The following is a 24,845-nucleotide window of genomic DNA, read 5'->3' on the forward strand; positions in this document are numbered from 1 at the left end:
AGTAGTAGCCAGAATCATCTCAATTTGCAACACAATTTAAAGGAGCATGTAATCCACACTTATTGGCAACTATTGACAAGTCAGCCAGGATCCTAAAAGATTGCCCATTTTCTGAACAAAAATCTAGTAGTTTTTCGTGAAAAAGAAAGTTTGGATGCTCGACAAATTGAAATTTTAAACAGATTATGAATGTTCAAATTTGGTTTAAAAAGTATACAAATCAAACATGGATAAAGAGGGGGTTAGCAAGCAGATCAATGTTTTATTTGAACAACTGAACAAACTCAAGGGGCGAAATTGAGGACTGCAGATGCTGGAGACCAAAACATTGATTTTCCTGCTCCTCAGATGTTGCCTGACCTGTGCTTTTCCAGCACCACTCTAATCTAGACTCAAGGGGCTGAATAGCCTGTTATGTATCAAGCTGAAGCAAATCTAAAGCAAGCTACTGGAACAAGGTCCAGTGAGGGTACGAAAACTTCACATACTGTGTTCCTTCCCCTATCCAGATAGGAAAGAACATTCTGCAGAATCCATAGTAAAACTCAGTATCTCTTACCTTTACCACCTTTGCAATGAATTGCTATAACATTCTTCTCATCAGCTGCCATCCAATCCCGAACATTAGCTGTAAATTTCAGCATGTCCCTAAAAACCATGACAATTTGAAATGTCATACTGGAAAGCAATTTTATTTCTAAGACACAGAAATAAGAGATTGAATGAAGAAGTGTTCACCCATTAAAAGGTGACCAGTAAAACTTACTCCAGAGCAGGCACATTGTGGTCATCAATGAAGACTCTTTCCACTCTGTAATGAAAGAATCTGGGATTGTAGCCTTTTTCACCTACCATAGAAACATGTGTTAGAATCAGATATTGAAGATTGTTAAAGAATTGGTGTCTGCCTACTGCTATTAGGTGGCCAATTTTCTATTTTCACTTATTCATTGGATGGTTTCAGTGGCTGGGCTAATAATTATGGCCCATCCAATAATGCCCATCAGGAACCAATGAGCCAATTATATTGTTGTGGAAATGGAGTCACATGTAGGCTAGACTAGGCCAAGACCAAAGATTTCCTTCACTTAAAAAAAAAGGGCATTAGTGACCCCCAAATAGGCTTTTGACAAATCAAACAAAGATTCATGATCTTCATAAAGCTCCTTTTAATTCCTTTTTAAAAAATATGGTGTTCTAATTTCACAACCGGTCATGGTGAGAAATCACACGAGTGACCTCAAAACAGTAACTTCAGCTTCTAGATTACTAGTCTAGAGACATCACCACCAGACCTTGAAACCAAGTTTGTAGAAATGACCTGTAAATTTAGTTGTCCTTCAATTCTTGCTTCACTTTAATGCAACTAACATTAATTGAAGTTTTGCTACCCCTCCCAATCACATCAAGAATAACTTTCAGGGAAAAAAAGGGATTAGTTATTCAAAAGACAGACTTATAATGCATTATTCCAACCAGACATTTTGGCAGAAAAGACCAGAGGAGCAACACAGACTTAAAATGGCAGTTTTAAAGTCCAAGCCAGATCAGAGATATGTGGGCATTTACTTGCCCAGGTGGTGGACTGAGATAGCAAAGCATTTGGGATCTTGGGCTTTCATCAGGTACAAAAGCAGGAAAGTTATGTTGAACTCCTAAAGCTGGTCTAATTTAGGAAACTTCTAGAAAATTCTAGAACACTTTAGGAAATGGTGGGAGGTTTCTTGAGAGAGTCAGAGGAGATTTACCACAATTATATCCACAATAGAAAATTTTAGCTAGATCATTTTGAAGTTGTGCTGTTCCTCATTTGAATGAAAATGGAGGGTGATTGGCGGTGCTCAATATTACGACTTTTTTTTTTAAAAAAAAGTAGCCAAAGGCAATCTTCCTATTAACAGAGATTATACAAGGACTAACAAAGACACGGATAAGGGTGGAGCAAGAGGTGCAGCAAGGATACTAGAACTACTACTTTGGTGTAGCAAAAGTAATCTGGGGCACTGCCTACAAAAAGTGTGGAAATGGAGTGAAAAGATTTCAGAAGGAGATTGCTGTTCCTTCATGCTCACTGGATCAAATCCATTCCCTCCCCAAGGGTGTTGTAGGTCAACCTACACCACATGGACTGCAGCAATTTGAGGCAGCAGCTCACCACTGCTTTGAAGGGAAACTCTGGACAGGCAATAAAAATGCAGATGTTGCCAACGAGGTCCATCTCCCACAAAGTGAATTAAAAAAAACTTGGAGGGCTAGGGGAAAATGAGACAGGCTGTTTTGCTCTATAATAACTTAGCATGAACTCCTGTGCTATAAAGTTTAACTCATTTTGATCAGGTTTTAGGAGCTATAAAAGAAAATTAGGCAGAATATTGCCATCACTCAAGTGATATGTGGCATGAGACAAGAAAACATTTGAAATATCAGGAATTACAGGCTTGAAATCATAAGATGCAATTGTGTGAACACAATTTTGTCACATTAGTCATGTAAATATCAAAGATTATGAATTATAATTCATAAACCACATCAAGTTAATGAACTGAAATTCAATGAATTGACCAATTCTATTACAAGTTCAATCATGCAGCATTGCAACAAGGCCAATTCTATTGCAAGTTATCTTAAAGATGCATCTTCATATTAAACTGAGCTAAATTTTAAAAGTAGACTTCAGTCAGTGTTTTCTGAAGAGATTACCAAGAGAATTATTTGCAATTTATTTTGTAACAGCTTTATAGTATCTGTAACAATGAGCTCATTAAAATTAATATCTCCTTGAAAAAGGACTAGTATTAGCAACAGTTACATTTCTAAAGGCAACTGCAGGGGCAAGATGGTGGCACAGTAGCAATGTCCTGATAGTAACATTTAGGTACCAAAGCTAATGCTCTTGCAACAGATTTAAATCGCTCCACACCAATTTGGTGGAAATTCAAATTTAAAGCTAGTCTCCGTTATGGTAACCACAACAGATTGTTGCAAAAACCCATTTGGTTCACTAAATGTCCTTGCGGAACTCTGGTATTCTTACCCTACATTTGATTCCAGACCCACAGGAGTGGGTGTGAAATACTCTTTACTGACTCCTGAAATAGCAAAGCAAGCAACTCCGTTCAAGAACAATTATGGATGGACAAATACTGACCTTTCTGGAGATGAGAGTGTCTCCAGCAAAAAAAAAGCTTGACTAGAAAAGAGTGGACAAAGTACTAAATGTAATGGTAGACCCATCAGGAGCCACACAGAAGAAACATGTGACAAGTTTTCAATTTACAGGACACTTGGTTCAGTCCAATTTGGAACACTTCAGTTGTTGAAATTGATGTGCCTCCTGTAGAATCTGCATTGCCACTATTCTATCCAAGATAGGTCAGTCCATAAAATATCCCTTAGGTATCATGCAAATTATCAGACAAAATATTTGGAAAGTTGTGAATCCTTGTGAATTGATCTAGTCTGTTTCCACAAGGATTTACAAGTGTTCACGTTGCAATTCTTTATATCTGATGTGGAGGCATGGTTAACATTCAGACTGGGCTGAAAGATCTAACAGCATGGTATGTTCTGTTTTTCAAAAGGAGGCCAGGCTAGGAAGCACAAGCAAAAACTGGTGCAAAGTATTATTAAACAAAAATCCTGTGGTACACTATTCCAATTCACAGAATCCATAAGTGTATACACTGGAGTAGAGCTCCACTTAAAATGCGTTTTTGCTCAGTATGCAACAATATAGACAAGATGGCGATGCAAATGCAAAAGAAAAAAAAAGACAAAGGGGAGGAAAATGCTGTAACAAAAGGATAAGAAAATGTACTAAGACTACTTAAATATCCAGGAGTGTTAGTGCAATTTTGTTTACTATGCGTTCTTATTTGTGATCAAACCACAAAGCTGATTACACTTAAAACACTTCATTTTGAAAACATTACAGCAGTTCAAAATTAACCCTCAACACAATGTACATCTCAGCAAACAGGTCATCTCACTATTCCATTTGTTTAAAAATCAAAAAGATTAGCCAAAACCATATTTATTGGCCAATTGACAGCATACTCTGAACCACTGCTTTCATGTGCTAATAGTGATCAAATATTAATAGGCAAAATCCCCCCAAAATTACTAACCTGTTGACAAAGAAATGCTCACATATTTAAAATCAGGACGAGGTGCAACTGGAGGGAAATTTGCAGGCAATGTTGACATAACATTATTGCTTGTCCTACTTGGTGACAGAGATTGCAAGGTAGGAGGGTGCCAAAGTAAACTTAAATGAATTGCTATGTTTCCTGTAAATTGTAGATACAAAGGTCACAACATGCCTATGGAGGATGGGTGGATTATTAACCCAATTGCACAGTTGACCAAAATGAATTCCATGTCCTGGACAGTGTTGCTACAGTTATGAATGAGGATTCAGTCCCAGTCATAAACAGAGTCTGGTCCATGGTGGATATGTTCTGAGCACCCGGCAAGAGATTCATTCATTTCATTGCATGCAGTTTTCCCTTTGCTCTTATCAGCAGTGTCCAAATGGTTCATCCAGTCCAATGAGTGACCCCCTCAAAAAAAATGTCAATGAAAGAGTCCAATGATGGTGCCTTTCAAGGTCAAAGGACAATGGTTGAGTTCCCTCTTTAAGATGTTGGTCACTCAGCACTTCTGTGGAGTGAATGTTACCAGTCACTTTCAAGTCCTGCAGTAGGCCAAGAACTGTTATTAATAGATCCAAGCACTGGAATAGTCAACCAGTTCCACTAATTTTGAGGGATGAAGCAGCTGAAAATAGTCAGACCAAGCTTTAGCTTCCAACAACCACAAACATTTATTTTTGAGTCAGTTGTGGCTCCAGCCATTAGAGGCTATTTCCATTAACTATATTGGTCTTAACATGTGCTTGAGTTATTTGGTGCTGCACTTGAACAATTACTATATTGAGGACAAAGCTACTTGTTTCACCATCTTTTGGCAAGCAGCTGTCCTGTCTATGTCAGGTTCTGTAGGACATTGTGGTCGAGTAGTCCTGGTGAAACTGTAGTGAGCATCATGGGCAGGTTATTGAAGATCAGTCAGTAACTGCCACTTCCTTGGTTTTCTCAAATCAGTAGTGATCATGAGACTTACACTTGCTTTATTTTTGGAAAGGTCATCACACCACAAGTGCAAGATATGATGGATTCAAATAAATGGGTTACAGATTGGAATGAGCGATTTGCACTGCAAATGAGTGACTTGGACATTTGTTGCCAAGTTTGAAGGCCCAGCAGCTACATAAAAAGGTGGCGAGAGAGGCAACATGCATGAAACAGAGGGACAGGGATGGAGCAATCTACACCAAATAGTATATAATTCAAAGAAAATAACTCCATCTACACTATTAAAATTGATCACTTAAAATTTTATGTTGTAGCAAATTGCCAAACCCAGCAAATGAATGCCGCAATAGAACAATCTTCCTTCCCAGTCCAAAAAGACTTTGACAGTATATTGTTCACAATTGCCTTAGGTTCCGGAGCTAGGCTTTCCCTCCCACACCCAGAATCATCCAAATTAAAAGCTATTGTCAGGGGAACATTTTGTACTCTGCCAAATAAATGGAAATTAGGAGTAAGCCCTTCAATAAATGATCATGGCCATTCCTCTATTAATACTTTTTCTCCACGCCACTTGATTCCTTTAGTACATTTTATTTTTTCTTAAAAAAAAAAAGAGAGGGTGTTTTGTTCTGCAGTGAAAAGAAATCAAAGATCTTCTCACAATTATTTTGTGGCTCCTAAGACAGCTTAGAAGTAACAAGCCAGTAACTACTTGACAAATAAAACAAAGACTTTGATCAATGTTTGATAGAAAATGCCATTTCTTTTGACAGGTCAAAACGTGCATAAATTATGGAACATTTTGGATTAAAAGACTCACAATGACCCATTAAATTGCCATCTCAAATATTAGTCCCTAGTTTGGCAGCAAATGGCCTAACCTTATCCAGTTTGCTGATATTGTGCTGCAAAAGCATGTTTACTTCAAAATGAAAAACTCTGCCTTCATCAAATCAATTTTCCTCATTTAGAGTTTGCAGATGCAAAATATTCTACATAATTCAATATTTTCCTCTAAATACAACCACTCCAATTTTTAAAAAGCAACTAAAAAAGACATACTTACTGCATAGATTATAGACTTTATAGTGATCCTTGTGCTTGGTGTCAAAAAATCTTGCAACCTCCTGTGAATACATTTTACATTATTTTTTAATTTAAAGTCCACTCTAACAGTAACAGATTGGCAACAATATCGCATCTTACATAGATGAAACTAATACTATACAGGATCAAGAGTCAGTTTTGTAAGAGGAAGTGTCAAAATAGCTTGTTTTATTTTGGTGCTCTGCATTCTGAAGCCTTCTTAATTTAAAGCCTATAACTTTAATAGCCAATGGTGTAAAGTGGAACATCGTGATTCTATCTATTTGGGTGAAAAGGATTTTCTCCTGCCTGCCTGGTGTACAGAATTCACATTCCAGTCTTAGAACAAGGCTGGAAAGAATCAGAATCACCTCACTATGGAGGCACGCCTGACGTGTTTGGTGACTTACAATACAACAGTTAGGGATGGGCAACTAGTACCCTTAGCCAGCAACACCCATATCCCACAATGAACAAACTGAAGAAATCATTGACCACTACTATACACAGGTTTGCATATATTCTAGCACTCTTTGGGGGTGGGGGAAAGAGGGAGATAAGTGGCAAAATGGTTAGTAGTCATCCCCGATCAAAAGATGAATAGTTTCTCCAGTTCAGGTTTAGTCAGAAGTTCCAGCAGTCCCATACCTTGCTTCCATATTAACCTGAACACAGGAAGAACTCTTCACCATTCAAAGATGCAAATGGTATGGTAAGAATACTTTACAGTCAGATGTACAGCACAGAAACAGACCCTTCAGTCCAACTTGTCCATTCTGACCAGCTACTCCAACCGAATCTAGTCCCACCTGCCAGCACCCAGCCATATCCCTCCAAACCCTTCCTATTCATATACCCATCCAAATGCCTTTTAAATGTTGCAATTGTACCAGCCTCCACCACTTCCTCTGGCAGTCTATTCCACACACTCCCCACCCTCTGAAAAAGTCACCCCTTCGGTCTCTCATATCTTTCCACCCTAAACCTATGCCTTCTAGTTCTGGACTCCCCACCCCATTAAGATTTGCTTTCCCAAAAATCTAGTACCTCACATCTAAATTAAACTCCATGTGCCACTTCAACCCATTGACCCATCTGATCAAAATCTCATTATACTCGGAGTAGACCTTCTTTGCTGTCCACTACACCTCCAATTTTGGTGTCATCTGCAAACTTACTAACTGTACCTCTTAAGCTCGCATCCAAATCATTTATGTAAATGACAAAAAGTAGTGGACTTTTTGAACAGTGATCAGTAGTACTCACTTGCAAGTTGTCAGGCTTTCATTTACTTTTTTAAAAAAAATAGATATTAAAAAAAGAGGGAAATCAAAAGTAACTTAGGGTATGTGTTCTCTTAGCAAGTGTAAAAGTGGAACGCAAATAATTAGTCACTTTTTTTTAAATCCATTAAGAAAAATGATCTTCAGTTACTTGCACAGATGGTAATGATTACTCGAAGTACTTCTGTTTTAACAATAGCATCTAGTTTGTAGCTTCATCTGGTTTAGCCAAGGATCAAAAAACTTTGAGGAAGCACAACAGAACCACAAAACAAGGAGACAATATATTCTCTTTTTGATCGAGAAATGTTAAAGCAGAAACTTAAAAAAAAGAAATTGACTATCTACCCAACTCCAATTCCAAATACATGAATGACAAGAGGGAATCATCCACTGAACCAGGCTGAACTGAGAATAAATATCAGCTACAATCTAGGAGTAGTTAAAGATCAAAACAATTACTCATTTGAGGTCACCAAAGGTTGTGATTTAAACTGATCACACAATAGTGAAACTCAAACACATCCACAGATAAGCCAAGCTTGACTCGAAGCCTGGTAAATGGCAGAAGTGGAAAAGAAACAAAAAGTGACACATTGAGGATATACTCTAACATCACAAACCCTTCCACAGACCCTCCTTACTGACAAGGAGCAAAACTAAAACTGACAAATTCACCAATTATTAAATATGTAGACTTTAAGTGTTCAAGCAGCATTGAACCTTGAAAAGGCATTTTTAACAAAGCTGGATAGCTTTGGTACATCACTTCAACAAAAAAAAACAAACACTGACCATTTACAAATTAGGGACTACCCTGGAACCCACACTTTCTTTAAATCTACCTGCTAATGGTGCACAAAGATGCACATTTGTTGTTTGGAAGGCAAGCACAAAAAGTATTTAAATATATTCCTGTGGCAAGAAAACCTCTGAACACTGGTACCCAATACTGATGAGTAATGGGTAAAAATGTACAAATAAATTCTACACACAGATACATAACAAAAAAGGAGATAGAGTTTGTATGCAATTGCTGTAGTACATAGTTAAAAATGGTGTCAGTCCCTTCATCCAGGCAAAACCTTAGTTTAAAATGACAACTTATTTTATATGAGAGGATGAACAAGGTACATGAATTGTAGATTTCAGGATCCTTTCTGAAGGGTGCTGTGTTTTTCAGAAAATTCAGCCAAGATTCAGTTCAACTAACTGGATTAAAAAAGTATTTTTAAAATGTTTGGTTTCTTCATGAACTGTACAACACATGCATATCAAGGTGTTATTACACTGCTGGATATGAATCACTAACACCAGTTACCCATCCTTTCCCTTTCTAAATTGGCAGGGGGGTGGAATGCGAAGAAAAGGTGGTGAATTTATTAGTTCATAAATAACTTAGCCATCAGTGAATCAGAATGCTGGATATACTTAGGATGTCAGGCAACAGAAACAGAGTTAACATTTCAAGTCTATCAGTTTTCAGTATTCTGATTACAGCATTTGCAACTTGCTCAGAACTTGGCTTTTGTAATAACACCTAACCACCAAAGCAGTTTAAGAATTAAAAAGAGAATCTGGAAAAGGCAAGTGCTCCTATTGCATTTTTATGTTGTGTGTGAATTAATAGGAGCAGAATTTGAACAATCAGCCTCTCAAACCTGCACCACTCAGTATGATCATAGGCTTATCCATTGTGGAATTCAAAATACATTTGTCACCAAGTCTCAACTGGTGGATATGGGAACACTTTACTATCCAAAATCCAAATTTCAGATAATGAGATGCACATTAATGACAGCAGCATTCTAGAATCATAGAATCCCTATCATGTGGAAACAGGCCATTCAGCCCAACGTGTCCACACCTACCCTCTGAAGAGGGTCTTACTCAGAACAACCCGATAAACCTGCACTTTCCACCAAGCTTGTACATTCTCTGGATACTGTGGGCAGTTTAGAATGGCCAATCCACCTAACCTGCACATCTTTGGGCTGTGGGAGAAACCAGAGCACCCTGAAGAAACCCAGACACGGGGGAATGTCCAAACTCCAGACAGACAGTCGCCGGAGGGTGGAATCCTGGAACTGAGGGGCAGCAGTGCTTACCACTGAGCCACCCCTATCCTTGAAATAAATGATTTCAACATATGTCACTGCTGCTACAACCAAGAGAAACACATGACAAAACATCCACAGAATTGAAATTTACTTTTGCAAATTGTACAGCATGGGCTATGAGGTCAAGATCTCAAGTTGCTGATGAAGGTATCCTTCATGAACTGCTGTCCTTGTAAGTTGTATAAAGGTTAGTTCAGCAATTAGAGCTGTACAGAGGAAGGAATGCCTCTACATGTATAAATGGGAAGGGAACTGCAGGAAATTGCTGCTAAGGTAGTCAGACATAGAGGGCAAAGGACTCAACACTGAGGAAGCAGTAAGCTTGATGACTTGCTGCAGGAAAAATTCTGCTATAGGGAATCCCAAAGAGACAACTTTGAACAGAATAGTAACAGTTCTCAAAGACTGGAGAAAGGCACGAATTTGGGGTGTAGGAGAAGAGGGAGGAGGAGGAGATGGGACCAAGTCCACAGAGTACCAAACCTCTACCAAGTTTTGCTTAAACATGTGGCTGGCCCAGTTAAGCTTTTCATCACCCAAAAGTCAGTGAATGTTTGGACAGTTTTGTCTTGGAGGTCAGTGTTGGTGGCTCAATTCACAATCATTTTGTACCATTCATTGCCCAAGTCTTAACTTGTTCATCTTGTTGTTGGTACCTTTGATTGGATTGTCCTTTACTGGAATTCAAAAAAAAAAAGCTAAAACATGAAAATGGGGAGCTCCTAGACCTAGTATTGTTAGAGAAAGAAAAATTAAAATCAATGGAACAGTTCAATTAGGAATGTTGCTTTGGAGGACTCTAGCAATGAAATTGAGGATTTCAGAAATTACAGAAACCACTTTCCCATGAACAAAGTAGGACTCCAGCTAACAAAAATGTCTCAGCTTCAATATTAGTCTTGTTAGATTAACCTGATTGCACCTGACCAATTGTGTTACCTTAAAAAGGGACAGTTATCACCATATTTCTCTGGCATTCAGGTAGGGTCGATTCAAATGGTGCTGGTGAATCCTGCCATGAGTACTAAAACAAAACCATATGCTGCTCACTTCAAAGTAAAGTAATTGGGAAGGTACTAACATGAAAATTAGCAAGTTTTGGGAAGATTTGTAGCTCAAATTGAGCTTCTGGATGAAAGTTTGCTCGCTGAGTTGGAAGGTTCATTTTCAGATGTTTTGTCTTGGTTTTCAGACCCAAGGAAACCTTAAACAAAGTGGGTCATGTGACCAGTGCTTCAGCAGCTCACTGATGTTATCTAGTATGGTGATGAAACATCTGAAAACAAACCTTCAAGTTCAGTGAGCAAACCTACATCCATGACAATAATTGGCTGGGTTAGAATTTCTCCAGTTTTACAAAGGGAACACCTGAACAACTTGTAATACTAGATGGAAACCAATAGCTTGAATGTAAAGTGGTTGATTTTCCACCTGTCCAATCCCACCAAAAACCCCAAAAAGTGCATGTAGTGGAAGGAAAGGCTTAGGAATAATAAATAATATTGGTAGTTCAGGTTCTTTTAATCTATCTTAAATTTTGGATAGGCCATTTACACAACCTAATCAGAAACAACGGAGCACAAATCATAACTCTAAGTCCCCATACCTCAAATCAGTTCTACTAAATTGGCTGAATGATTTCAAAAGTATGAGCGAAGACAAACTGTTGACCCAACTAGAAAACACTGTCTCAACATATTAACAGGTTGGTAGAAAACAACTGTCAGCAATTTATTGTTTCATGTGATGAGGGTGCCATTAGAGAGACCAGTATGTGCTACCAATTCCCACACAAAAAAAAAAGGTGCAGCTTGGAGGGCCTCTTGTGGCATGGAGGTAGTGTTCCTACCCCAGAACCAAGACACCATGGTTCAAGTCCCAGCTACTCCAGAGGTATGTAACAACATTTCCGAAGAAATAGATTTGGAAAATAGATTAATTTTACTTTTAAAAAGTGAGGAGAAGCTAGGTCATTGAGCCATTGCAGCTCAGGGTCAGTACACCCAGAGTGTTGGTGGGAAGGCATTTCCAGGAATTTGATACAGTGACAGTGAAGGAAAAGCAATATTAGTTCTAAGTGAAGACGATGAGTGGCTTAGAGGAGAACCTACAGGTTCCCATGCATCTGCTACCCTTGTTCTCCTAGATCATGGAGTGTTCACCAGGTTTAAAACTACTTTAAAAGCAATGTTTCAAAGTTGTTGCATGGCATCTTGCAGATGAACACTGCTATTACCACGACTAAGAAAGACTACTTAAGGGAAATGGCTCGGCAAGCAACCAGCTGTTTTGTCCCAAATGGGATCAAGCTTCTAGTGTTGTTGGAGCTGTACTCTTCCAGAAAAGTAGGAATGTTCTAGCATATTCTTGATTGGTTCCTTACCAAATGACGTACAGGCTTTGGAAAGACAGGTTACCTGCCAACCTTAGCTTCTGATCTGTTGTGGTCCCTTGATTAAAATGGCTTATCCAGTTTTGTTTCTGATCAATGGTAGCTCCTCCCAAGATGCTATTGATATAGTGGAAGAATTAGCCAGGGAAGTGCTATTAAAAGTCAAGGGTTTGATTCTCTTTTGGTGGAGCTGGCCATGATCATTGTAGCATTAATATTTAAAGAAGTCACCTGTTAGGCAAAAAAAATTAAACTCATTACTGATCTAGTTTGGTTATGCAAAAATCTTGTATTAGCAGACTTTGACTTCCTGTGTAATGATAGGAAGTGACTACACAATTGTGTATGGCAATAACTTAACTGAAGCCAATCTTTTGTTTGAAATACGTGATGTTGAAATTGGCCGACATTTCCTCTGCATTTCACATGTGGAACATATACTACTGCTTTTTGGAAATTATCCTGAAATGACCATCAATTGGCTCTTACAGGTAGCACTGAACTTCACAAATGGGATTGGATTTTGGTTTTAATAAAAAGGTTAAGTTTGATACTGAAGCAGTATCCAGGGTAGAGCTGATAAACCAGCAAGCAACATTGATATTACACAAGTGCCAAGCAGTGACCATTGCCAACAAGACAGATAATCTATCACCACCTGTTGTAATGGTAAAGCAATTGAATGTCAGATTCCCAGCAGTTAATAGACCAGAAACAAAACTAGATCAGCCATTTAAAAGCTGTGACGTCAAGAGCTGGTCAGGGGCTAGGAGATTTTGAGATGAGTAACATGCCTCTTCATCCAAAAACAAAAACACAAGAGCCAGAGAGAATACTCTCCACTTGCACAGATGGGTGCAGATCAACGAGAGAATAAAGTTGGCAATCAGTCTACCACCTTCAACATTCACTCCTTTCACCAATGCACAGTAGTGTGTACTATCTAGAAGATGCTTTGCAATAATTCACCAAAGCACCTTTAGATAGCACCTTCCAAACCTGCGACTTCTACCACCTAGAAACACAAGGGCAGCAGATACACGTGAACACAAATTCCACAAGCCACTCCCCATTTTCACTTGGAACTATACAACCAATCATTCTTTCACTGTCACTGCATCAAAATCCTGACAAGATCCCTTCTGAACAGCACTGTGGATGTATATACACAATGGACTGCAGCTGTTCAAGCCAGCAGCTCATCACCACCACTAAAGGCAATAAGTGCTAGCCTAACCAAAACTTCACATCCAATGTACAAATTAAAACAATGGGTTAAGCAATTTACAAAACAAACATTTCTAATTCAAGAGATCTAAAAACTCAGCATGTGAAACAAACTGGATTAGTGGGGAAAAAAAAAAGTGTTGATCCAAGACAATTCTTCAACTATGTGATTTCTTAAAGACATTACAGACCAGTAAAAAGTGAAGGCACGGTCAAAATAACGGTGTTAGAATGGTTTAAGAGAAATAGTAAAAAGATACCTCAGATCTAAAAATACTGTGCAAAGAAATGGATAACTGAATTACAAAATACTAATTTTCCAATCCCTGATGCAATCAAGCAGAAGAGCAAGAGAATGAATGGAAGGAGATAATGAAATGGAAGGATGATCACCTACCCTGAGAAAAAGCACAAAAAGTCATCCTAACTTTAGATAAAAGGCAAACCCATTTCAATATTTTTCCTCCAGCATTTTATCCTAAATGGTTGTTTTTTTAAAAAAATAACAGTTAAGCTTTCACTCAAATTTAAATCAGACCTTCAGGGACTTGGAATTTGAAAGTTAATATACAATGTCATGCATGCAACCCATTATTGGGCATTAAAACATCATGTGAAATCTCCATTATTAAAAAGAAGTGCACCACCTATCAAATTAGGCACACAGCAATATCTACACTATAGAAATCAATAGCTCACCCAACTTTCTGGAAATCATTTCTGCACAGAAAAGCATAAATTTACATGGCAAATTAAGATCAAAATCTTGGAACAATTATATCCAGTTTAATTGCTTCAGTTCAGTATTCTGCCAAGTGAATTGGTTTATAAATCCAAAATGTCACCCAAGTTGACCAGAAAATGACAACCAAGGGGCTTCGCGCAAGTTTCCATGTTACATTAAAAAGAATTCCTTGATTTTTTTTTCTAAAGTTTTAGAGTGGCATCACATACAACCAGCATAGACTTGTGTTTAAGCAGCAACTTCATTCCCTGACAGTAGTGTTTCAAAATACAAAACTGTTTTGTGTACATCTCCATAATTTTGGTCATAAACTGACTGTACCAGTCTACATTGCGAGTGGCACACCTTAGATCCAAAAAGGTTTTTTTTCAAAAAAAAGAGAAGGGGGAAGAACAGATAGAGGAGAGAAAAAAACAAAGAACAATAACAGCAGGTGTGGAAAAAGGACAATATTTTATTGTGCAAATATCAAATTAGGTTATGCATCTTTCTGGGTTGCAAATTTGTTATTTCAAAAATAACTTTCCCTCCCCTACATACTTTGTCTTTCCAATTCTCTCTAAAACAAGATAAGTTGTTTTTTTTAAAAAGAATGGGCAAGATTATGAACCTGTGACAAACAGATCAGATTCAAAAAAAGCCTCATTTCAGGTAAATTCCTGGCTTCAACCCAACCCCTGAAATTTTCCTCCATCTGGATTACACTTTCAACAGAAGTATTGAGGAACAAAATAAAATTTTTACTCTACAAGTTTCAGAACATTTTAGACAGCTGGTAAGTTAGCTAATGGAAGTTCATTAGTAAAACTGAAGAGAACAAAAAGGAATTTTAAAAAAGTGAAGGGGAAATAGTACAAGTTGAATTTAAAAAAAAAAGTGTTCAACATTGTTTAAATCATTAATGCTGACACATTTCAAAATATATAAACTAAACTGAAGGTAATTCTGTCCCACCCCTACACATCTGGTCATTCTCAGAAGCTCCAGCTTAACATGCAATAACCTGCCAGACTCTGGCTCCACAACTCATGTCAAATATCAATATACACCAGTTTGAATAAGCCTCTGACTCCTTTCAGTTTAATTGGGTATTCCCTCAACTAACTACATCTATTCAAGCAAGCCATAAAGACCGTACTTTTTGGCACCAAAGCCACAACCAATAAAGATAACCTACTGGGTGCAAGATGAGAATTTGAGTTGGTGTCATTTAAAAAGGGCTCAACAATGACAACATTTCAATTCATCTACAACATGACCAAAAATAAATTTTACAAGAAAGTAAAAGTGATTAATTCCTGTAGATCTCAACTGGTTATTTTTGTGAATCAGAGAACAACTGAGTAACAAACAAGTTGTGGTGATCTAGGGTTGAAACATTTTGGTACAACTTCCATTATCTCAAATCACAAAATACATGTAGTGCAATGAAAACCATTAGCTCGGGGTGCATTACTGCAGCTAAAATATTAAAACATGGTGCACATGCTCAGGGCTTCTACAATCAGAAAGCTATACGTCTCAAGTGGCTCAAATGTTACCTTGGTAATTTGCCTTATGGTTAGAGTAAGCATCAATTTAAACTAAGCTGCAAACTGTATACAGCATTTCATATCAATGCCAACTAAAACAAAATACATAGTTCTCATCATCTAACTTTCCAAATCAGACAGGGCCATATTTTAAATTTAATCAAGTCACAAGCTAGACTGGTCACCATTAAATAATCTTGCTATTATTGAAAAGCTATGATTGTCAGAGATCCAGCCTTCCAGCAAATGAATATAGGAACATGCAAGTGACATTTTTAAAGAGTCAAGAAAAATGTGGCATCGGAAAAGCACAGCAGGTCAGGCAGCATTTGGAGGAGCAGGAAAGTCAAGGTTCCAGGCATAAACCCTGCATCAGGAATGAACGTCAACTCTTCTGCTCCTCTGATACTGTGTGACCTGCTGAGCTTTTCCAGCACCACACTATTCTGATCTTCAGCACCTGCAGTCCTCACTTTCTCAAAGGAGATATTTTTAAGTCAGTTAAGCAGTATTTTGGAAAATTATACTATATAAAAATGCCCTACACAGCATGGGACTGTTCACATTCACATTGTCTATTCTGCAGGATCAAGTTTGTTGCAAGGTATCAAACAGTCAATAGCTAAGCACAAAGTGCTTCACTTTAATGCTGAAACAAAATTATTGGACTTTTAACTCAGCTGCTTATAAAATCACAAAAGCAGGAGGATATTACTAACAGGTGAGAAAGTGAAAGTTGCCATTGTCTCGTGAGGTAGGTTGCTGTCATGAGACAACCACCCACCCACCCAAGAATAGACAGACTGACCTAAGTTTAATAAAGGTTATCACACCTCAGGTGTGGGGAAGGTTCAGGGCACTGGTATTCATAGTGACCTCAGCTGGTACAAGAGCCAAACCTACACTTTTGCCTTGGCTCTCAAACCAGCTGTCCAGACAACTGAGCTAATTGATCCCTGATGAGAAACCTAAAAATGGCACCTCATCAGATTAGTATAAATTTATTCATCATTGGGGTGATAGCAACCGTAGAGTCAACCTGCAAAATGGATTTCATCTAGTTCCACTTTTAACAATTTTATGCACCAAAAATCAGAAGAAACAGTATGTTACACAAAAAAATGAAGAAAGTCTTTTTTGCTATATATACGCAAGACAAAAAAGGAATTGGATCAATGAACCTTCAATGAAAAGTTTCAATGCCCAAAGTTAGTAATTTTTCAAATTGAGTACCTTCAAGATTTATTTTAAATTTTTGAATTTATTTTTTGAGTAGGAGCATCAGCAATGGGGAAAGAAAAAAAAAAACACAAATTTAGATGCATGTTAGTCCACAATGTCTCAAGCAAATAAAAGTAAACCTGCTCCATGCTTGGAATTTTTTTTCCCATTTCATCCAAATTATATCAACAATACAGTCAATATTATGACCAATTATAAAAAGGTCTTGTGGTGGGACAACTGGGTTCAAAGTGATTTAAATTCATCTCATATGAATAAAACTACCAAATAATCCACTAGCACTTTTGTCAGAAGAAACAGTGTTAGGTGTGCCATCTGTTGTTCTGTATTCTAGCCATGTTAAAATGCAGTTATGTACCTGATCCCATTGAAATAGATACAATCTCATTGGTTTTAGCTTCCTGTGGCCACTTTATATGGACCAAAAAGTTATATAGTGTGCAAATATCACTCCAAATATTTATTGGACAGAACCAACAATAAAAAAGGTATTCAGGGAATGCATCAAGCTGCTACTTGAACTTCAGTCACACGTTTGCTTTTGTACCTGAAAAGGTTCTCAGAACTTGTACATTTTATTACAGTCCAAACCAGAAACAGTGCCAGTTTTGAAAAAACCTTTCATAATCAAAATAGAACATTCAATAAGCAAAATGGTCAGAATCATAATAATGGATAGAAAGATAAATAAGACTGCTGTGCCAAGCAAGCAAATGCAGTTTGTTAGACCTCCCAATTTATAAGTTTACTTGGTAAAATTATATATTTGACTGCATTAAACGAATCAAGTGTTCATTAAGACTCATACTGTACCTCAATTGGATTTCTATACAGCGACTGCTTTCCAGAGGATGGGAATGACATGGCAATGACTCTGTCTGTAAACGGTATAAAAGACAAATATTAGGCACTTAACCTCAGATGACTAATCCTCATAAGTCACCACTACAATATAGTCCACCAGATTACTGACATTCTTCCAAAGACATGGATATGGGAGGAGTTAGCACAGATTCTTTAAATGATTACTAACTTCAGCCATGTCACTGCAGAAAAACTAAGCTTCTCCTAAAGAGAAAGCAGATCAATTCCTGTATTGTTCTGTACATTACAGCTGGTTTCAAACCAAAACAAACAACTATGAAAATGTTAACTATTTGTTTAACTACAAGAGATTGGAAAACAAAAAAAAAGTGTCTCTCTTTTCAAGGAGCTATTTACTAACGGACAACTACAAACCAGTAATGTAAGTGAGATCCAAGTCAAATCCATCCTTTTGGTAACGCCTTTTGTTTTCAGATACCTGTAAATTAAAAGGTTTGTTAATCCTCCATTACTATAATATTAAATGGTACAAATAAACTACAATGTTCTCATTATTGTCTACATCTGACATTAACTTGCCTATTGTCATAGTTATTAACATGAAATCATCTGATTTGCTGAATACTTCCAGTGAATTTTTTGCCTTGTAATAGCAAATATTAGTTCACCAAACTTGTCCTCTGATATTAAAGCGATATCTCAAATAAAAAAAAGAGTTACCATCTAAAAATGTCTGTACTAATCCATAAAACAAAGACGACCTTCACAATACAGAATTCACTTTAGTCGTTCATCCAAGGTCATTCTGTACATGCCAGGCTCACACCTCACTTGTTAAGTGTACCACTTCCTGTGTTCCTATGTTCTTCCTCCACAATCTTGAGGTTTTGTTTACCCCACCCATTACAGCCAGACACCATGTTTCCTTAAGACCCCAAATTTCCTTGAAGTGCCAACATAATGATTATGTCGATTGCAATTCTTTATTATACAGTGTCCCCAGAAGTTTAATTCATCCACTTCACTCAGTACATTGAGGCAGAAAGGCACTGTGGACAGCATGATCCAGATTTCTTTGCATGTTACTTCATAAAAGGTATCCTGGGCAACTAAGACAGAGAAATCAGTTTATTTTAATTAAAAGGAAAATGATGTCATCCTATGGTCAGTTAAGGGACAGTTTCCAAATTTATAAGTAGGAACTCTTTGGTAGAAATACTATTGAAGAAAGAAAAAAAGGTCACATGAAGTTCATAGTGAGTTTAGCAAAAACTCACTAAAACCAGCCTACTGATGGGATGACCTAACTAGAATTCTACAGCATAGTCATCTTGGTGTAGTCACTGCAGTAATAAAAGGACTGGATTTTTTTATGAATCAAATACAACCAAGGAGGGAGAAACGCACAGCAACACAGAATTACATCCTCAAAATTTTATCTCAACTAGCAAAACTATGGTGAGAAATCAAATTTATAGTCACCATTACACAAACCTTCTACTTGCTAAAGCAGTACAATTAAATCCTCGAATAGGCAGTTTGTTGTATGAACAGCAGACCGAAGATTGGTATCTCAAAGGCTTATGCTCTGAAGCATGGAATTTATTTTCTTAGTTCTCCAATTGGTCTAGATAACTATCTTCCCAAACAGGTCCAGGGAGGAAAGCAAACATTGAACTGCCAAATACTGTGGCAAGGACAGAACATGCCGATCAACTCCATGTTCCTGTCTGTACCTACAATCCACAACTCTTCATCAAAGTCCAACTGTTTTGAATATATTCAATGGCCTAGTCTCCATTGTGTTCTGGAAAAGATCAACAAATCTCAAATTTAAACCCTTCATTCCAGGAGTCAGATATATGAACCTTCTCTGTAGGGACTAGAAGAGTAATAACAACAAACCAACAAAACTGGTCTGCATACACTCTGAAACACTTTTCATGCCCATGTCACTTGTAGTTGGTTATCCCAATACTCTCCAGTTCAGTTCCCATCTCCACAAAATTTTGTAACTCAAAACATCGCAACCTATAATTTTGCTCTGCTTCAAATGCCATTTGTTAAAAAACAGTAATCTTCACTTTGTCCAACATTGATATTCTTTTAAACATTTTCAGTTTTACATTTTTTACAAACACTTAAGTCTTCTGTAAATGGTTTCAGGTTAGCAAAGTGATGATCACAACTTGTAGATTCTAATGTGCAATATGTCAGATTCATTGTCTTTGTGCTATAAGCCATTCTATGGATTTATCAAGAAAGAAATGTGTAAATTGAGTATTTGAGCTACATTTCTGGAGTTTACACAGATGGGCTACCTATCAACAGAGGTTTAGGAACACTGTCCCATGGGCCTCCTGCTGTACAAGGTGGCGTTTTAATGACAAAACAAAACTCACCATTCGTCTGGTGGCCTTTTCGAGATGTTTTTTCTGTGAGGCAAGCCTGAAAATTCTAACCAAGATGACAACTCGAAGCACTCGGAAAACAGTAACCACCCTGAAGGAACAAATTTTATTAGTGGGAATATCCATCCTTTAGAAATCCAAACTTCCCTTCTGCAAGAAGAGTATCTGAAACATCAGCAGAGAAAAAAAAAATCTGGTGTCCTTTGCTACAAACAAACAAAATTTAAAGCAAGATCACTAAACATCATCCAAAATTTTTATACTATACAATTTAAGGATTTCAAATACCTTGCATAGATACATTTAAGTGACTAAGTTCCTTGAAATTGGTCAAATCATCAAATACCATGTTCTCAGCTGGGATCGCCGAATTACATAGCAATATCAATACTCCTTGGAAAATAAGTGCCTGAATGGGGTAGAGGAGCAGAAGAATCTGGGAGAAAGATACATAAATCACTAAAAATAGCGATGTTGATTAATAAGGCCATTTAAAAAAAAAGGCAAACAACCTCTGGGATTCAATTCAAAAGACTGAACAGGAGAGTAGAGGTAAACACTAACTTTCTACAGAAACTCATATGGACCACACTGGGAATAATGTGAACTATTCTAATCTGGAGATTACAAAGAAAGAATAGAGACTTGGTAAGTTACAAAACAAACAAAAAAAATTAATATTTACAAGATTTAAAAGATGTCATACAAAAAGATTGACCAGGACAGAATTATCCTTAAAACAAAAGGAGATACACTGAAGGGTAGTCTAACAGGTTTGAAGTGACAGCATTGAAAAATAAAGCCATTTGTAAAGGGATTTCAGAAGGAACAACCTTCACTAAGATTTAGAATGTGAAATTCTCTATTATGTAAGAGTAGTTGGATCAAATAGTATTCAAAAGGGATTCAGATTTAAAGGCAAGCAAAAGATAGAGGGATGTGTTGATAAGATCAGAAGACAGTAAGCTTGGAACTTAAAAACCAGTATGGACCAGACAGGTCAAATGGTCTGCTGCTAGTCTATACAACTACACACCCCACTGAAAAAGGGTCAGAAGATAACCAACATACAGCTATTTAAAGAAATCATACCAGGGACTATGGGACATAACTCAATATGACAATCCTGAAAAATTGATGTTAGAGAAAACCAGCAGAAATACTGTTCCCAATTTAGAGAACTGACTGCCTAAATGGAACTGGGGATGGGGGTGGTTGGTCAAGAGGAGTGGAAATCAATAGCTCTGGGCAGGAAAAATTCAATTATTACACAACTCCACATAGCAGCAGACCAGTGCTCTGATTTCACCCCAGATAAATTCAGGAACAATTCTTTTGCTATTAAACTGCTTTAGAAACATTTGATCATTGTGGTCATCAACTAAGGCTTTGCCAACGTCCATGTAATGAGGTCAGTCACCAGGTTCCCTTACTTTAAAAAGTAATTGGTAGTCAATAACACTCACCTCAGAATGCTAAGAGCTCATTACACTCTCTAGATTGTAATCTTAACTAAACTGGCACTCCGGTATGAAACACTGAAGGTACATATAGTGCTGCCATAAAATTTGATTCACTAAACCATAAAGTCTAATCTTGTCTGCACATAGGGTTTATGTCAGACTTTTAAACAGATTCCAGATACCATCTATGCCAAAATCTTCGCCAAATAGTACAAGATTGATAAACAGGTCATTGATGGGACTTGCTGCAGACAAAAAAAATGGCTGCCCTTTGTCTACTTAATGCATCTTCAGTTTTTTTAAAAAAACGCTTCATAAATATAAAAAAGGCAGAGAAAGTCACTTATTTTTCAATCATTTGTCTGAAAATTTACAATTTTTGAAAGAGAGGAGTTGAGGGTTGAGGAGTTGACATGAAAAGGAAAGTGGAGGCCTAGGGAAGATCAGCCATGATCTATTGAACGGTCGGATAGAATGGACTACTCCTGCTTATATTTCCTGTGTTCCCATGTTCAACTATCCACTTGAAATATTAATTATTCCAAGTGGCAAAATTTAATAAATACAGATACCAGATGGTCTCAAAAAAAAAAATGCCACTCAACCAGATCCTAAAATATCTCAGGGGGATTCAGTGGATTTAATTTCAAATTTACTTCAATCAATCAACTTCCATTCAGATCAATGTTTTCTCGAGCTTAGCTTAGAGATGTTCAAAACCCACTAAAATGCTGATCAAAATGCACTCTTAAGAGTGCTACAACATTTTAGTTCAGTTGAATCTATATTAAAAGTAGCTACTGAGTTTTAAATGTATATAACTACCTGGGAATGAGAGTTGCTCCACTCAAATCAGAAAAGGCATATACCATTGTAATAACCTGGGTAACAACCACAATAACTGCATCCAAAATGTTAAGCTTCGAACGAAAATACACACGGAACCTGGAGACAGATCAAATATGTAGCTGTGTCAAAATTGTAAGTTAAGTTCACAACTAGAGTAATTTTCATTGCAGTTTATGCAATGTATACACGAATTCCTTTCTTCCATTGCTAGTTCTTTCCAAATCAGTCTGAAGGCATGTCAGTTCAATTTGTTACTTATTTTTACTTCAAAATGTAGAAAACGTAGTTTTGAGAACATTGGTATTTTTCGACAGGTTAGTTTGAGGAAAAATGGTATTCCATATCGACAGACAGAAACAAACAAACCAAAACAAACCGTCAGGCAAAAAAAAAAGTCAAAGGAATGAAATGTTTTTCCTTCTGGTTTGTGGGATGTGAGCATCACTGGCAAGGCCAGCATTTATAGCCCATCCCCAATTCCCCAGGAGGACAGTTAAGAGTCAACCACATTTGATAGTTTAGAGTGACTAGGTAAATTTGGCAAATTTTGTTTCCTAAAAGTGGCAAGATTGAACCGTACAAATTTAGCAAATCAAATCATGGTTATGTCATCATGAGGCTAGCTTTAATTCCAGATGTTTATTATGTGGACATGGTTGGATTCAAGCCCTTGTCCCCAAATGTTAAACTGGAGCTCTGGTTTAAATAGTCTGGTGACATTACCACTATTTATATTCGTGGGGAAGTGGTAGCAAATGAACAGATAAAAGTATATTTAAAATTATCCCACCCAACACAGGCCAGATTTTAGTCATAATTATAGCACGAGAACAATACCAATTTTCCCTACATACCACAATAATTGCAGCTTCAAGTTTATCAATAAATTGCATCTGCCAGCTCCTCTCCATAATCTAGGCAGATTAGAATGCTAGAGAGGGAAAATGCTTTGGTGAACAGGTCTGTCCAGCAGGACTCTACTATCTGGTCACTTGCGTCTAGTTTGTCCATCATACTCATTCTGGTCTTCTACATTGCCCCAGCGGAGTTCAACACAGCAAGGAAGATGGTCATCTAAATTTAATGCAAAGTCAGATCACAACCAGCCCTCTTGGCATCCACTTTGGGGGAAAAAAGAATTAAGTACTCCAATATAGCCATTTTCACTTCCTCTGGATCTCTTCATATTTATATTTTCTCCCTTTTGCATTGCACCATCATTCCTTTAGGCATTTCAATCACTCTTGACCAAATCTCAACATCTCAGTTCTAAAGAAAGGTTGATAGACCAAAACATTAATTCCATCTCACTCTTGTCAGATGCTGCCAGACCTAGTATTTCCTGCTTTTAGTGAAAAACAGTGCAGACTCCAAGTCAGCTAACAATGAAAGGAAACTTGTACTCCAAATTACTTCAAACAATGGAATGTGAAAGAAAAAGAATGAATATCCTGCTGAATGTGCTTGCAGCTTTCATGAAAGAAAGTCAATTTTTTAAAAAAAGCAATAAAAAGAAACTGAATACTGGAAGTCAGCTGTGAAAATTGACTTGGAACAAACGCAAAGGAATTTTGGTTATTGGACCATATAGTTTAGGTTCTGACAGCATTTATGGCAGGGGAAAAAAAACAATTGAACATTTCGGGTCCAGTGACCCTTCGTCAGAACTGGAATCAGGTTTCCAGCATTTGCAGTTTTGATTTTCAAGTTTTATTCAGCACTTAAGTCAAATTGGCTTTCACATTCAGGTACATAGTCACTGAAAATAAACAAATTCACAGTGAATTATGCACCAACTTCATCCAATGACTTTAAGAGGTCAATCATTGTGGAGAATTATACAGGCCTTTCATGTTATTTGCAACAATTTAGCAATGTGGCAAAACCTAGATTTGATAACGTTTTAGTAGCTACATCAGAAGAGAATTAGACATGCTATTCTTTTGGAAATGGATTTTAGCCATGGGCAGCAGGATTTATTTCCAGTAGTTACACATTTCTTTGCCCTCAGTCATAACATTTAGACTGAATGGAGATTACTTTGTGTAATTTACAGGTATAAATTTAGACAAAGTAATCTATAATAATGCCCACATTATCCTAAAAACACTTACCCTTCAACAAAGATTCTAAGGAGGACATCAATAGCGAAGAAGAAGGATATAGCCAATGATACTCCTACGATTCCATGCCTAAAAGGTTTACTTTTATTCGCCGTTGACAAGTCCACAATTACAAGTACAACATCAACAATTATAAGTACGATACCAAAAATCCTGCAATCAGAAGAAAGAAATGGTCAGGTTCCAAATTTCTTACCATCAACACGGAGTTCTATTGAGCAGATCACCAGAGGGAAAATGGGAATGAAATAGGTAGTTCTAGATGGAGAGCAAACGTTATCTGAAGGCACAAAGGCCTCCGTCTGTGCTTCAATTCCTACAGTTTTATTAAACATAAATGATAAGATTACCGTGTTGCAATACCATTTTCTGCACATGTCCATATATGCTGAACAGAAAAAGAAATTAGTGAAAATAAAATTAAAATCACCTTGATCTCAGGCTAAAACAT

At 37.2% G+C, this 24,845-nt stretch overlaps 1 protein-coding gene across 1 annotated transcript in view; it reads right to left on the reverse strand.

Moving 5' to 3' along the window:
• Positions 1 to 24,845, reverse strand: part of tpte (transmembrane phosphatase with tensin homology) — a 65,656-nt gene that overhangs the window by 17,121 nt on the left and 23,690 nt on the right. Inside the window, exons 5-12 of the mRNA XM_043692713.2 lie at positions 24,386 to 24,547; positions 22,248 to 22,367; positions 19,951 to 20,050; positions 17,963 to 18,026; positions 17,537 to 17,601; positions 6,163 to 6,223; positions 767 to 848; positions 560 to 648 (exon numbers count right to left, since the gene is read on the reverse strand). Coding sequence (XP_043548648.2) covers positions 560 to 648; positions 767 to 848; positions 6,163 to 6,223; positions 17,537 to 17,601; positions 17,963 to 18,026; positions 19,951 to 20,050; positions 22,248 to 22,367; positions 24,386 to 24,547 — 743 coding nt within the window. The remainder of the gene's footprint in view (positions 1 to 559; positions 649 to 766; positions 849 to 6,162; positions 6,224 to 17,536; positions 17,602 to 17,962; positions 18,027 to 19,950; positions 20,051 to 22,247; positions 22,368 to 24,385; positions 24,548 to 24,845) is intronic.

This window comes from Chiloscyllium plagiosum, unplaced genomic scaffold (assembly GCF_037043375.1).
Source record: "Chiloscyllium plagiosum isolate Xiang-an unplaced genomic scaffold, Cpla_swu_hap1 HiC_scaffold_6, whole genome shotgun sequence".
NCBI classification, from domain to species: Eukaryota; Metazoa; Chordata; class Chondrichthyes; order Orectolobiformes; family Hemiscylliidae; genus Chiloscyllium; species Chiloscyllium plagiosum.